The following is a 15,811-nucleotide window of genomic DNA, read 5'->3' as shown; positions in this document are numbered from 1 at the left end:
GTAAAAGCATAATCCAATGATTTTACATGGTCTTTTACCAAACAAAGTACTGAGTAGAGTTCAATAATAATCTCAAAAACAGCGCTCAATATTACCTATCTATGCTGTGATTCAACTACACTGTAGCAGGTCCTCCAACAACTCTAGCAGTCTAAGTAGGCTATCTTCACACCTGCCAGTAGTGTGTTGTATATGTAATAACGCAGAAGTGAGAGGAGTACCAATGATGTTTTACAGGCATATTATTGACAATGTGCTGCTGGCAGGGGTGAAGATAGCTTCCTATGTCCAGCGAAGAAGCTTTAATTATAGCTGCTATATAAAAGATAAAAAAAAAAAAAAGGTTAAGGCTAGTTCCGTGGCTGGTAATAGATACTACAGTGTACTACTACTACTACTGTGCAATCATTGCCTGAAATCAAACTCTTAATTATTACCTACATTACTATTTTAATTTCTGCAAAACAGCATGCATGAAACACCAATATTTCTTTATATATCTATTCCTTTTTAGAGGATTACCAGTCTGTACTGTTGGAGGGTCTGAGCCTCTCTCTGTAGCCAGGCCTCTAAGGAAGCTTGCCGCTGTTGTAATGTGGCCTCACGTGGCATACGCTCCTGTGGGGTGAGCTGGGACAGCTGGGAGAACTGAGCTGAGAGAAATGAGCAAACAGAGGCCAGTTACTCATTATGACAGCACATTCATCAGTATATATATATATATATATATATATATATATATAGATAGAGACAAACATTTATATACATACACCCATTATTACATATTATCTACAGATGTGTCCCGATACACCTAGCCTCAATACGCCATGTGGCCCGGGACGCCTGGCATGTGTGAGCCACCAGGTATTGTGCAAACTGCTTGTGCCAAGCGTCTTTTTTGCCTAAGTATTTCGCAATATGAAGCACCAGGAGACTGCACTGATTAATTTGATATGTGACACTAGCATATCTGTATGCAACAGTCTGTAAATGATGCACAATGGAACTTGGCTGCGGCCACTGCATTATAGCACTTTGTGTACAGATTCAGACTCAGTCACACACAGATATATAAGTGTCCCATGTCAAATCAATCAGTGCAGTCTCATGAAGCGCATTCTCGGGTGAAAAAGACGCTCGGCAAAAGCAGAGTCACACAGAACATGAAATGCTGAGAGGGGCTGTTTGGCGTGACTGCAGCAATAGTGTACAAATCTGTATAATGTGTTATATATGTTACAGTGTAGAGAAACAATAAGTAACCTAGTACCGTAGATTTTACTCATGTACTGCTACCTATTAATGACAATACGAGTCATGTCATACTTGTTCAAGCTCTGCTTATCTAATGCAGTACATAAAAGAAGCTAGCAGAACCCTCAGAGACTAGACGCATTTAAATGTAGAAAATAAAATATATTGGAATTTTATTTTGTGAAACTGAAGCCCCTCTGGATTTAATTTTAAGATGTATGTTAGTCATTATATTGAATAATACAGTTAGAAATGTATCTTTGTGTCCATATATAGCTATGGACTCTCTAAAGCAGGGACGTCCAAACCTTTTTCTTGGAGTACCATATTTTTACTTCCAGTTACCCTCCCAGCAATTAGGTAATGGTTCTTTGCTGAGAAAATCATAGTCTAAGAAACATTAAAACTAATAATATCTTTAAATAAACATTTGTTATTAATTTAGATTGCAATTTTACTCATTGCTATCAGATTCAGTACTGATGCAAATAGTGGAGTTGTGACTGGTCTATATTCTCCTCAGGGGTTGGGTACGGGATGCTGGCACTTGGGATTGTGACCGCCAGGATCCTGACGCCAGCATCCCAACTGGGTTACATGGCCAACACCTGCTGGTATAAGTATACAAACACTAACCCTGCCCCTAAACCTAACCTTCCCTCCGCAGCCAAACCCAGGTTCCGGACTATAGATAGACAGCAAAAAAGTCAACCATGTCTAGATAGATACCAGATGTTAGACAGTCAATAGGTCGACTGGGACAAAAGGTAGACATGCAAAAAGGTTGACATAAAAATGCCAGACATGATTACTATTTTTTTTTAAAAAACAAAATTTTTTCTTTAGGGTTAGGCACTTACTGGAGGTTTAGGGTTAGGAACTTACCCCGATGGTTAGGGATGAGCACCAGGAGGGAGGGTTAAGCACTAAAGGGATGGTTAGAGTTAGACACCAGGAGGGAGGGTTAGGCAACAAGGAGAGGGTTAGGGTGAAGTTTAGGGCTAAAAAAAGAAATTAAAAAAAATCAAGTGTCGACCATTTTATGTCGACCTTTTGATCATGTCTATTTATGTTGACCTTCTTACATGCCGACCTTTAGTGTGTCGACATTTTGTCCCAGTCGACTTATTGACTGTCTAACATCTGGTGTCTATCTCTTAATCCACACCCGCCTAACCCTAACCTTCCCTCCTGCAGGCTAACACTAACCCCCCCCCCCCCCCCCCAGTGCCTACCTTAACCACAATACTGTCGGGATGCTGGCACCGGGATTCTGACTGGTGTCTGGATTCCATCGCCAGCATCCCGACAGCCGGGATATAAACTACATCCCCTCCTCAGATACTGTCCCTCAGATAAGGACTGTGATCTGTAATATCCTTAGGTTATGGTATCTCCTCCTCCTAAGAAACTGTTCCTGGTTCCTATTCCCCTCAGATAATGTCCCTGGCTCCAGTCTCTCCTCCTTAGATAATGCTCCCTAACACCATCCTACAGGATTCCTACTGATATACAGTCTCTGTCAGATAATAGTCCCAAATCCCTACAATCACTACTCAGGTCATATCCTCAACATTTTTCGATACATGCTTGTAAAGTTTACTAATCAATGGATTTTATGGATAAACTACTTTATAACTATAGACTGCTACCATTACCAACATGAGTCTGTTTGAGTAAATAGAGAAAAAATATGCAGAGTCATTATATATGTGAACAACTTCTAGACTTGCACCAAATGCTGTCTTTTTTTTCTTCTACCAGATTTTCTTTTTGTCAATTCACAGATTAACATTTGACCTTTCGAAAAAGTATGTCTTTTTTTTTTTCTATAAAGATTAGCTTCAGATAGCACAGGACTGAGTAAATGCCCTATATATGTTATAATTCCATCATGCAGAAAGGTGGTACAGTGATTAACATTGCAGCCTCACAGCACTGAGGTCATGGGGTTGATTCCAATCAGGGACTTATTCTTTGAGCAGTTTGTATGTTCTCCCTATGTTGTTTTGGGTTACCTCCCACAGTCCAAAAACATACTGTTAGGTTAATTTGCTTCTGGCAAAAAAAAATAATAACCCTAGTGTGTATATATGTGGTAGGGAATATAGATGGGAAACTCCACTGAGGCAGAAAAGGATGTGAATTACTTAATGTTCCTGGTAAAGCGCTGCACAATGTGTGTGCGCTATATAATGAACTGTTAATAAACAAACAATAAATCATTGCGACACATGACAAAGATTGCAATGTGATCAGCTCTTGGGCCAAAAAGGCCATACAAGTTGATGTCTCCATTGCAAAGATTCCAATCAGCTTATAATGTTCCAGTGTGATTGGAATGCAATGGAATCTGTCTGCACATGCTATCATATCATCTAATCAGAAGGGGCACCCTGCATGACTAATTTTGCGTTGAGTTGGTTCAAACCCAATATAGTCACATTTTGATTACCTAGGATGAAACAATGTTTGGTTTGCTTGGTCAAACTGAACAACGTTGATTAACCAAACTCATATTGTGTGTGTAACTCAAGGTAAATTAGGCAGTGTAAGGGAGACTGTTCTACTAGGTGAGTGTGCCACCTTACTTTTATGTCTACTTACGGTTTACCAAATACACTTTACAACTGGCACATTTTCCTGTCCACCTTCATTTATATTTTCCCCCTCTAATCAATTTGCCGCTGTAGTCGGTCTCTCACAAAATTACACGGAGTACTTCTTGGTTCAGCCCCATTTCAGCTTGTTGTATATGGTATGCAAGAATTGACTGCACTTACCTACAAACTAAGCTCAATAAATGTATACATGCATTAACTGCTGCAATTAGGAAAATTGTACCTACAGACCAGGGATATTTAACACATTCTGATTATAATCATGACAAATGCCAACAGAAAAAGCAGAGAAAAAGGACAGCAAACAACTCGGTTTTCCACCAAGATAAAAGCAGGCACACATCCACATACAGGACATGAGGGTTAGCCGACCTGGAGAATCACAACCCGAAACAAACCCCTAAGCAAAGCTGGGAGCGAACTGGAGGGCGTACAGTGTCACTCATGGCTTCAGAGAAACTGATTTATCAAGTAAAAAAACAAAATAGTTTTCTATTTCAGTCATGGGGGACACTGAAATTCCATGGGGATATTCCAAAGCTGTTCACTAAGAGAGGGAATGCTTCTAAGCTCTGTGTAGAATCCTTCATCCGAAACTAGTGTCCCTTGGAGGTGGATGTGTCAAAGCAGTCAAATCTGGTGTATGCTGATAACCAAGTGGCATTTCTGAAAGGCTCCTCTGCCTAAGCACCATGCCGCGCTGGGCAGGAGGTCCCCACTGACCAGGTCAAATGAGCTGTCACTGAATCAGGAACCAGCAGGTTAACTGAAGGGTTAAGCCTGACAGATGATATTTTACACGATTTGGCCGATTCCGACGCATCGTGACGGCAAATCGTGTAAAATATGCCCAAATCGTGAGTGTCCACTTACGATGCTGACGCGCGTCCCCGCAGGTCGTACATCGCATCTTTAGATCTGCCGCGTCACATCAGACACTTTTTACACCAAATCGTGAACAGGACTGCAGGGGGAGAGTTCAAGAGAAATCGTACACAAAGTCGGATCGTGAGCACATCGCCGAGTGTGTAGGCACCTTAACAGCTATCATCTGTTTGGAGGCAGGCCAACCTCATTTGAAAATAGAATAGAGCACAAATAAATAGTAAATGTGACAAAAGTCTTAAAATCTATGAACGTAAATGAAGAGAGCCCCACAACCAAGGACCGTAAAGATGACTAATGAGTCTTCCTCAACAGGAAAGGAAGGGACCACAATCTCCTCATTAATATGAAAATGGGAAACTAGGATTGGAAGAAAAGCCAGCGTAGTCTGCAGGATTGCCCAGTACAGGATGAAAAATCAGGAACGGGGATTTGTGAGACAACGCACTTAACTTCAAGATCCAACGAGCCAAAGAGAACGCCAGAAGAAAAACTGTTTTCCATGTGAGCCATTTGAGATCCATCAAGTCCAGAGGCTCAAAAAAGAGGATGTTCAAGGATGGAACCAGAGGAACAAATGGTGGCTGGATGTGAAGTACCCCTTGAAGAATGGTCTGTACTGCAGGGAGGGCTACTAATCGTATTTGGAAATAAACTGAGAAAGCAGAGACCTGAACTTTCAGAGAATATAAACGGAGGCACAAATCTAACCCCAACTGCAGAAAGGACAGAATCTTACAGAGATGGAAAAACGATGGGTCCTGCTTCCGTAGAGCACTCAAAGTTATAATGGTGATATGCTTTAGCCAGAAGAGGCTTCCTGGCAGACAACGGCAGTAGAGAACCTCCGAGCCTTCAAGACGACTGCCTTCAAAGCTGCACCATCAAAGCCAGGCGTGACAGATCCTGATGTAGAAATGGGCCTCTGCAAGAGAAGATCCTGCTACAAAGGAAGGTCCCAAGGGGCTCCACGACATACGTCTGAGGTCTGTTCACCTCGCCCTCAGTGGGTAATATGGAGCGACTAGTATGACAGCTCCAACTTCTTGTTTCAGCTTGCGGATAGTAGTAGGGACATCAGTGGAAAATCAGCAGAAGGATCCAGTGAACAGACAATGCATCTACGAGAAAAGCCCCTGGGTCTTGGTACAGTACAAGGGGCCTGATTCAGACCCGTTTGCTATTTGCGGTCGTTCGTTCAAAAACAAGGGGTGGCTATTCAAATGATCCGTTCGCAAATTGCAGTCTGTTCACACCTCTAAGTCTGAACGAGCGAGCAAAACATACGCTCGTTTATTTGTTAAAAACGCCCCCTGGCCGCTCGCACCATACGTCATGTCCGCTATTTATTAGATTAATCGAGTACATCGACCAGCGTATGAACTGCTCGCTATTCTTGTGGTTGTTTTTTTCAACCAGTATTTTGCGAGCAGTTCTGAGTTAAAAAAAAACAAGTGACGTGGTCAATGACGCTGCTGGATTAATTATGCACTCCCTTAAAACGCCCATTTTGACCTTTAAGCACGCCTGCGTTCGGATCTCCACTCCCCATTTTCAAGCACCTTCCCCTGTTACCACCCACATACGCCTCATTCTGTCACTCAAAATAGCAGGCATTCGCTATATTGCGAGCACATGAATTTCGGCCGCACTGACTGGTTCGCGCATGCGTATAACGATCCGTACGCATGCGCAGATGTGCGAACATTGCTCGGAACGAGCGTACTGCCGCTAGCGAGTGGCTCTGAATGAGGACCAAAGTCAGCTTGCAGTTCAGATAGGACACCATCATATCTATGGAGGAGTGGCCACAGCAGTCCACAAGTTGTTGGAAGACCTCCAGAAAAAGAGACCATTCTTTGAGATGTATATTCTGACGGATGAGATAGTCAGCCACCTCCCAAATGCTGACCCCCAGAATGTAGACTGCCGACAAATTTGGTAGGAACTGTTCTGCCCACCAAAGATTCCAACACACTTCTCACATGAGAAATTATGTAGATTACGGCCGTGGTGTTGTCCGAGCTATCAGTCTATCTTGGGGAAGATGCTTTGCTTGACAGAAGACCTTGTATACCGCTCAGAGCTCCATGATACTGACGGGAAGCCAGGACTCTTGGTCTGTCCAGCGGCCCTGGAAGGTAGTTGCAAGAGTGACAGCCCCTGAAGCTGGCATCTGATGTAAGCAGAGTCCACTCCTGAATGAGGAATGGATATCCCTTGTCCAAGTGAGAGGTTCGAAGCCACCACAGTAGAGAGTGACAAGTCTCTGGAGATAACGTTATCAACTGGTATTTGATCGGGACGCAAGATCCATTCCCACCTGGCCAGTAGTTCAGAGTGGAAAGTCCTGGAATGGTACTATGCAAACTCGACTTCATTGAAAGTGGAGACCAGTTTGCAAAGAACCCTCATGCAGAGGTGTACTGACACCATATGTAACGGGAGAAAAGACAGCACTAATGTCTGAAGGGAGACAATATTGTCTTGAGGAAGAAAAACCTACTGGGAATGAGTGTCCAAGAAGGCACCCAAGTGTGCCATTCTCTGAAAAGGCACAAGGCTGGATTTGCACTAAATGAGAAGCCACCCGTGGGACTGAAGGATTTGAATCATTAGTTTCAGGTGCTCCTGCAAGAAATCTGCCAACTGGGCTGCATTGAGAAGATCATCCAGATTAGGCATTATTTGTATACGTAGCCGCAGGACAACCACCATCACCGCCATCATCTTGGTGAACACTCGAGGAGCTGTCGACAACACAAAAGGGAAAGCCCAAAATTGGCAGTGGTTCCAGAGGACTGCAAAGCCCAGAAACAGTTGGATGTCCGTACCCAAATGAGATATGAAAATAAGCGTCCTTGACATCCATGGACACTAAATAATCTCCCGGTTCCAAGGAGTGCATAAAGAACCGGAGGAACTCCATTTTGGACTACTGTACATTTAGAGATTTCAGGCTGGGATGGAAAGAGCCAACTGGTTTTCCCACAATGAAGAGGATGGAATAAAAAATTATATCTTTGATGTGGAAGCACATGGAATTAATATCTGAGTCCAGAAGGGACATGACGCAATCTTGCGAGGCCTCAGCCATGGAAGGGTTGCAAAGCTGTTTGGAGGAAACTCCTTGACGGTTAGAGCATAGCCCCTTCTTACAATGCCTCGCACTCAAGAGTACAAAGTTATCTTCCACCATGCCTCGAAAAATAACTGAATACGGCCTTTCACCATAGGAATCACCAGGTGGGAGTACAGCCCATTATAGCAACTCCCAGGTTGGAGTCCAGTCCATCATGCAGACTGTCAGTGGGGTTTGGAAGTGGATTGGCGACCGACCCAGGACTGTCTTTCTTTAGCTTTACCACCTCTGAATGAGGGAGGGAACCTGGGTCATCCCTGGGAACAAAAGTACTGGAAGGGGGGAACCTTGGTCTTTGAAGTCAAAGATGGAAAGAACGGAGACTTAGAGGCTGCAGCGGAGGCAATCATTTTGCCCATTTCAGGTCAGAAGAGCAACTCACCATTGAAGAGATTCAAAAACCTTTTTGGATTCTGTGTCAGCCCGCCATGTACGGAGCCAGAGGGCCTGTCTGGATGCCACTGCAAAAGCTGAAATTCTAGCTGAAAGAAGACAAGAGCCCATGGCCGCCTCGCCCAAGATTAGGCGCCTCTTCCTTGACGTTTTTCACAGTGGATAATAATACAGGTCGGGAGGCACCTATACTAAAGGCCAGTGTACAGGGAGTCCGTCCACCTTCCCAAGGACTTGGGAAGCCATGCTGAAGCTAGATTCAGTCGCATGGATGCACCGGCTGCTGAGAAACTAGACTAAGAAAAATTTCCATCTTCCTATCAGTGACATCCTTGAGTGATTCCAGTGTGGTAGCCTTAGCCCACCTAGCAATGGGGGAGTCCAGCGCAGGGGTTTCCCATTTAGTTCTGTCAGAAGGAGGAAGCGGGTAAAAAGACAGAAAATGCTGACAGATCTGAAACAGTTTATTTGGGAGAATCTAAGTCTCACATTGTGCAGAGGAAGGGAAAGTCATCACTTACTTTTTCTTGCCTTTAAAAAAATATGTATCCTGAGGAGTGTCCTCTGAATCCTTAATTAGCAGAGTGGATCTAACCGCCTCCACATTCACTGGACTGGTACGAGATCTTATAGGGAAGACATATCTAGATCCGAAACGTGTTCAAAATCATCCTCAGCTTGTGAGGAGACTTCAAAGTTCGACTCGTACCCTGACTATAGCCAAGCAGGCACGGAACACTTAGGACTGGGGGTTGAAAAGCTGCAGGATCCAGCATCTGCTGTTAAGAAGTAAAAACCTGGAACAGGCCCTGAACTGATTGAGACAATCCTTGTACCCAGTGAGGCTCAATGACCAGCTGCAGAAGAGAAATGCAAGACCCAGCAGGAGACATATCTGCAGGAGATGGGCTGGACAGAGTCAGTTGTTTGGCCAACTCCGACACTGCCTGCAACAGGGTGGAAGTCAACAGGATCTGCTACCTAGGGTCTCAACTGCAGCGCTGCAAGTACAGGTGTATCCATCTCTAAAACAGCTCCTGAAGAATTCCCCTTAGCAGTCATTTTACCTCAATGTAGAGGAATACCCACAAAGGGCACCATAGCAGTGCAAGAACTGCCTAGCCAGCAGTAAGTAATAATCTGGCCTAATATAGAACCATTATAGGAATTTAACAAAATACTATCCATCATATAATGCAATAGCAAATATACAAAATATAAGACAATAGACAAACAAGAAAATATTTTGCAGACTATTAGACAATATATAATAAATAAAAACCCCACATTGCAGAATATGAGAAGGAATATATATATATATATATAAATATATATATAAATATATATATATATATTTTACACGTTGAGTCTCCCATGTCCAAATATTCTGTATGATCCTGACCACCTGGTCTGCTTCGCTGTGACTGCAGCCCCATCTGGACTGTCTGACTGTCCACCAGCAACCTCGCCTGGGCTCTGGTCATCTGGCAGCCTTTAGGCATCATCCCACAATGCTTTTCTACTCTGTATGGGCGGATCTCTCTTGCCCCACACAGAATCTGCTGCTCACCAGCACCATCTCTGGTGATACTGCCACAATATATAAATACACATATATATATATATATATATATATATATATATATATATACACACACACACACATATAAATATATATATATATATACTGTATTTATACACATGTGTATGTATGTGTGTGTGTATATATATATATATATATATATATACACACACACCCACACACACATATATTAAATATAATCAAAAGCTGTCACTCACTCTCACGCATCATGTATTTTTTATATAAACAATGCAGGGGTGGCCTGGCCAGATATTAAACAAAGTATAATGCAACAGATAGGATTTAGCAAAATAGAATTTGTCTAATGACAACAAGATAGATAGATAGATAGACAAAAACAACTTGTGTAGAATGCAGAAACTACAAGCAGTATATAATATAAATGTAAGATGTTAGTGTGTAATAATTCAACAGAATATGGGGCACAGTATATATAACATATATATATATATATATATATATATATATATATATATATATATATATATATATATATATGGAACTACTGTAGGCGAAGCAAAATGTTTGTCTGATTATTGCCCTTTTTAAGCCTAAATTTATATTACAAGAAATTAATTCTCCTGAACTGAGTGTATAAGTAACTTACTGCAAACAGATTGAGGTGAACTGTATATCAAAACTTCTAGCGTTTACAAGTAAAGCAGAGTATTCACTTGCCGAATAAACAGAGCGATTGAACGATTACGACATCGTAATCGTTCACTCGCTCATTAATCGTGCATCAATCGGGCATGAAAATGTTGAAAATGACCAGCGATGCGCGCTCCTGCTGGTCATTTTCAAAATCAATCATCGCCTGAACATGCCGGTCAATCTGCCGATAACTACAGATTTAGCATGTTCAGGGATGAGGAAGGGTGCCTGCACTGAACGACATATCGTTAAGTGTGGGCACCTACAGGATGAGGAACGACTACGATGTCGTAATCGTACTGTCGTTACCCCATTGCCTAATGGATACGCACCTTAAGGCTTCTAGAGTTTACATAATTGATTACGATTACATCCACAAATTGCACCAGTCAAGTTAAATTAAAATAACCTGTTAATGTTTCATAAAATGTTTTATCCATTACATTTGTGCTATTGATACACAGTGATGTACCCTTAACAAAAATAACTACTACAGCAATGCTTACATCCTGCAACATGTACATTATTACAGGCACTATGAGCTCACACATGTTGTGATAAGAAACTTTAAACGTACTGTAAAAAAATGCACAATAAAATAAAATGTATATATTTTTTTTAAAAGCACATTTACACATACAAATTGTATTTACCTTTAAGCTGTTTAGAACAATTTATGTAATGCTAGCATATGGCTGATTGGTGTCTAATACTGTATTACTTTCACTTATGTGCTTTGTAAATAACCAGAGACTAATTTCTGTGTTTCTCATGTATTTTCATTTGAGACGATATAAAATTGGTGCAGAGGAGTTAATGCGGCACACTTGGAATCAGAATTTGGACTAAGTACCACATATTGCAGGCTGCTCTGAGCTCTGGGACTGCTGCTTTGGACTGTTTACCATTTGCACAGTTACACTGGCACACTGTATGTTGTTGCTATTTGAAGTGTAAGAATATAGCTGCAGCTAGGCTAGCCAAGTGCCTTCCCATTGCAGCCGTTCAGCTACATGCTGTTTACAGGCCAAGAGAGAAGCAATCTCCGATGGAGTTTAATTATTTCTGGCGAGAACGATCCAGAAACCATCAAACTTATTAAAGCAGCCAAGAGTATGTAATTAAGGTCCCATAATAAGCACCTTTATTTCGAGCTGCTCCGATGGGTAATTGACAAAATGACAGTAATTATAAAAAACAAATATTCAACATAAATGTCACAAATTGCTGGGAATGAAAAATAGGACTGGAAGTGCCATAGAAGTGTAGCTTTGTCCCTCTCTGTTTTTTAAAATGTCATTTATTTTTAAACAATATTTTAAAAAGTCAATATAAAGTATATCATTCATCTGGGAGACAATCACTAATAGTTAAATTTTCCCTTAAATGAACAACAAATATAAGAATACCAATTACAATGTACTTTTTCTGCTGTTGCAGATTTATAATCAGATTGCCATATGCAGCAAACAAGACCCTCCTCGCCCTATATAGTGCAGAAATAATATTTGAGGAGAATAAGAATAATAATGAAAAATATCAAGAGGACTATATTAAATTATTACATACAAACAAGGCTGCTTTATGCAAATACAGTTACATCTATGGTCTCTTAGTGCAGAATTGATTCTTATTATTTAGAGAAACATCAGCACTTGGGTACAACATGACATGTTTCTTAGGAGCATAGAGCTATAGTGTGACGTGAAGAAACGAGCCCTTAGATACAGGGGCAGAACTACTGGTGGTGTTGCTGGTGCTATGCACCAGGGCCCCTGGGGACTAAGGGGACCGCGGCTGCCCAGATAGCAATGAATTTGCCCAGGGCCCTACCATTTAGAGGAACATCGGACTGGCCCGGGGCAAAGAGTATGGTCGGCACCACTGCCATAGGGGATGTGCCCCTTACCTTAAGGAGACGGGGCTGACCTACTATTCATTCCCCGCCCCGCCTCTCTCTCTCCCCATGTTACACAGCTCCTCTGGGTGCCGAATCAGGGAGGGCAGCACTGCTGCTAGGAGGGGTTCACACTGCCACCGGCTGTCACCGAAATGCAGCACACTACTCTGGTGCTGAGGAAGAGCCAGCTCCCGCTCTTCATAAGTGCCGGGCCAGAGTACAGACGTGACCAGGTGTGTATGTCCCCACATGTGGGTGAAGTCCCTGCGTGTAGGGGCACTGTGCATGTCTATTATAGGGAGGGGTGCAGGTCAATTTCCACTGAAATAAAGTTTGCTTGTGTTGCAGCAATCCAAGCTCCACCAGCTGCCACCGCAGCCTCTCCCGCTGCCACCTGTGGCCTCCCCAGACATCCACTGCCTCTTCCCTATGGGCAGAGGAGTGGGGATCCAAAGCATATATTACTGCACCTGGGACCACCACTAGCAAGTTCCGCCACTGCTTGGATAAATTAATTTAAAACCAGCCTTCCTTGAAAGTGTGATTGTTTTGGCTTAAGTTGTAAGACATTGACATACCCTGAATTCTTAGACTCTCCTGGTACTGTATAATGAAATACTCTTGCGTCTGCTGCAACTTCTTCAGCCCGTTCTCTGTGTCCTGAGTAATGAGTCTCAGCTCTTCAAACGTCTGGTTAATCTGAAGGTGCTTCTGAGACATTGTGTCTACAAGGCCACCAACTGGAGAACTCGACTGCAGGGAGAATGATCACAAAGCCTATTACAAACTTTGGTACCTCAGTATCTTATTTACATAAATATGCAACCCACAAGGTACGCAAAACTGTTTTAATTTTAATTAGTTTACATTTTTTTTTTTTAGAAACACACCCTGTTTAAGTGCTTTTCTAAGGCATAGGCACAGGAGGCAGGACACTTATGTAAATATACACCCCTACAAAAATCCCTTGCACTGTACTGCAGATCAGCCTTTTCTGAAATACACAGACAGTTCTAGGGGAACCAAAGCAACTCATTTGTAAGTGCATCACAATGGAAGCCAGAGCTACTTTAGCTAGGACAGGAACCACTGCGTTGCTAAGGTATGGACACCCTCCTCCCTGCTGTGCAACAACACAATCATTTATATAACCTCCAGGACATAACCAATATGGAGAAGTAAGGCATAACTATTACATTCTATTTTATATTTTTAAGTAAGGTATTTTTTATGGAGTACAGTCTCCCAATGTGGCCAACGAGCCAAAAATGGTTATGCTTATCTGTTATTAGGCTCTAAAAGGTAAGCACACAATACAGAGTAGCAAGGTTCCTAAATGGTGCAAACACTAGGATTGTTCTTGGGAGACATTAGTCCAAGTTGGAGAGCAGAACCCAAATGAAAATATGTAGTAATAGCGCAAACTAAAAATTGGTTCTGTTCTGCAGAGGACACCATATGAAACTTACATTGGTTGCTTCCCGTACCAGCCTCTGTTCATGGTATAAAATATGTCGGATGCATCTGACCAACTCCATGGGGCAACGTTCGTATGTATTCTATGAAATGGTAAGAGTAAAAAAAATCTATCACTTTACTAATATATTAAAAAAAAAAAAAATTCTCCACCAAATCAACTTTATTACATTAAATATTTTCTTAAATCAAGATTTGTGCACACACTTTCTTTTAATGGGGACATAGTACTTCACAGGACACAACAACTTACCTTGAACTGTGTAGCATAATGCCCAAGCTTGATCTTCAATAAAAACCCATCCTCGCCGACTTGGTGTTCAGCTTTCTTCTGCAGTTCCTGCACCAGTCCATCCAAGAGGTGTGTGGCCTTCATGCTGTCCTGTGGGTTTTCCGGGTCCACAGAGTCCCTATCAATGACATTTCCTTAAACATGGCCTCGCAGGGTGCACCATAAATGTCTTATTCCTCTTTAAATACCTTTCTTTCTAAAGTCTTATAGGAAGATGTAAGGGGTGCTTTATGCTCTCACCCATTCTGCTTTCATGCCCACCTTCCACCCGACCAATACATTGTTGTGAATGCAGCAATAAAGGTTAGAAAATAGGACTGGTAATGTGGATAGCCCATTATCATTTGTGTCATGGTTAGGAACCTTGCTGCTTGGTAGATACTAGCTGTGCTTGTCCACAGCATCACCTCTCTGACAGCAAATTCTCATAATGAAGATAAAAGGAGCTTTCTGAAATGTAATGTTTCTGACACATTGACACATGACTTGTCATAGAGCACTAAATGATGACACACTAAATACTCCCTTGTATAGATAACACTGAATATCAAAGTTCACCTGCCATGCAAAAAGGAAAGCAGGAAAGGGGTGACAGGTAGCAGAGAATGGTGTCTACCAAATGGCACAGTCCCTGAGCATTAGACCCCTGTCATTCTGTTGAAGGTGGGTTAAGGAGTTTAATATTAAAATAAAGAAAGTATTATTTAGGATGATAGCTCTTAACAAGCATTTCTCTTTCCACCAATGCATCATTTATTGCTTTTATTGGATATAGAAGTCTTGTATCTGTGCTAATTTCATCGGCAACCAGTGATTAGTGTTACAAGTCTGTTATATTTCATTGTGAGAACTGTAATTTTGTGTTGACACAGGTATGTCAGGGATAGTGTTTCCCAGTTTGTAACATGTCTATCCCTCATTATCCTTATTCCTCCTCCCCTCCTCCTCCATTGTAATGAAAATCTCAAACACTGGTTAAAAAAAAAAAAGATTATTGGCAAGTATATAAAGCCTTGTCTGGATATTGTACACAGATAAAGGATCTCAAAAGGTTTAAACATTGCATACTTTTCATGCCACTATTCAAAACCCATTTAGAATACAATGAATACGCCTATTTACAACTGATGTTATTCATTTTCTGCACGCTTATCTTTTATTTTGTTTAAATCTTTTTTTCTGTGACAAATTGTTATCATTGTTCAAAAAGCTCCTTGAAAAATGAATTTGGTGAATAGAGAATGATGGTGGAAGTGAGAGCTCAGAATACCTGTCCAGAGTGAAATGATAAATCTATTGTAATTGCAATGTCACAGGAAGATTGGTTATAGACACAGCTTTAACATTGATTTTTTTTTTATTTATTTTTTTATCAGAAGGCAAAAGAAAAGTTATTTTAAAAATTATTTTATGGTTAACTTTTTTTTTGATGTGTGGACTTCCCTTTCATACTTCCAGGGGCTTTAACATCTTTTTATCTCATCTAACACAGCACAAGTCAGCAATACCCATGGTCTTCCCCATGGTGGCACTATAACTCCTACACATTGTAGACATGATTCACAGTTAAGAGCAAATTCAAAATAAAAAA

The 15,811-nt window shown here is 41.5% G+C and overlaps 1 protein-coding gene across 2 annotated transcripts in view; it reads right to left on the bottom strand.

The window, feature by feature from the left end:
- The window catches only part of LOC148540633 (signal transducer and activator of transcription 5B), a 269,679-nt gene that overhangs the window by 30,805 nt on the left and 223,063 nt on the right, over positions 1-15,811 (bottom strand). For both annotated transcript variants that reach the window (XM_088442457.1, XM_088442458.1), the window contains exons 4-7: positions 14,182-14,338; positions 13,922-14,011; positions 13,031-13,205; positions 523-653 (exon numbers count right to left, since the gene is read on the bottom strand). In XM_088442457.1, coding sequence (XP_088298583.1) covers positions 523-653; positions 13,031-13,205; positions 13,922-14,011; positions 14,182-14,338 — 553 coding nt within the window. The remainder of the gene's footprint in view (positions 1-522; positions 654-13,030; positions 13,206-13,921; positions 14,012-14,181; positions 14,339-15,811) is intronic.

This window comes from Taudactylus pleione, unplaced genomic scaffold (genome assembly GCF_031769625.1).
Source record: "Taudactylus pleione unplaced genomic scaffold, aTauple2 ptg000018l, whole genome shotgun sequence".
Classification (NCBI taxonomy): Eukaryota; Metazoa; Chordata; class Amphibia; order Anura; family Myobatrachidae; genus Taudactylus; species Taudactylus pleione.
This window is presented reverse-complemented; position numbering and strand designations above follow the sequence as displayed.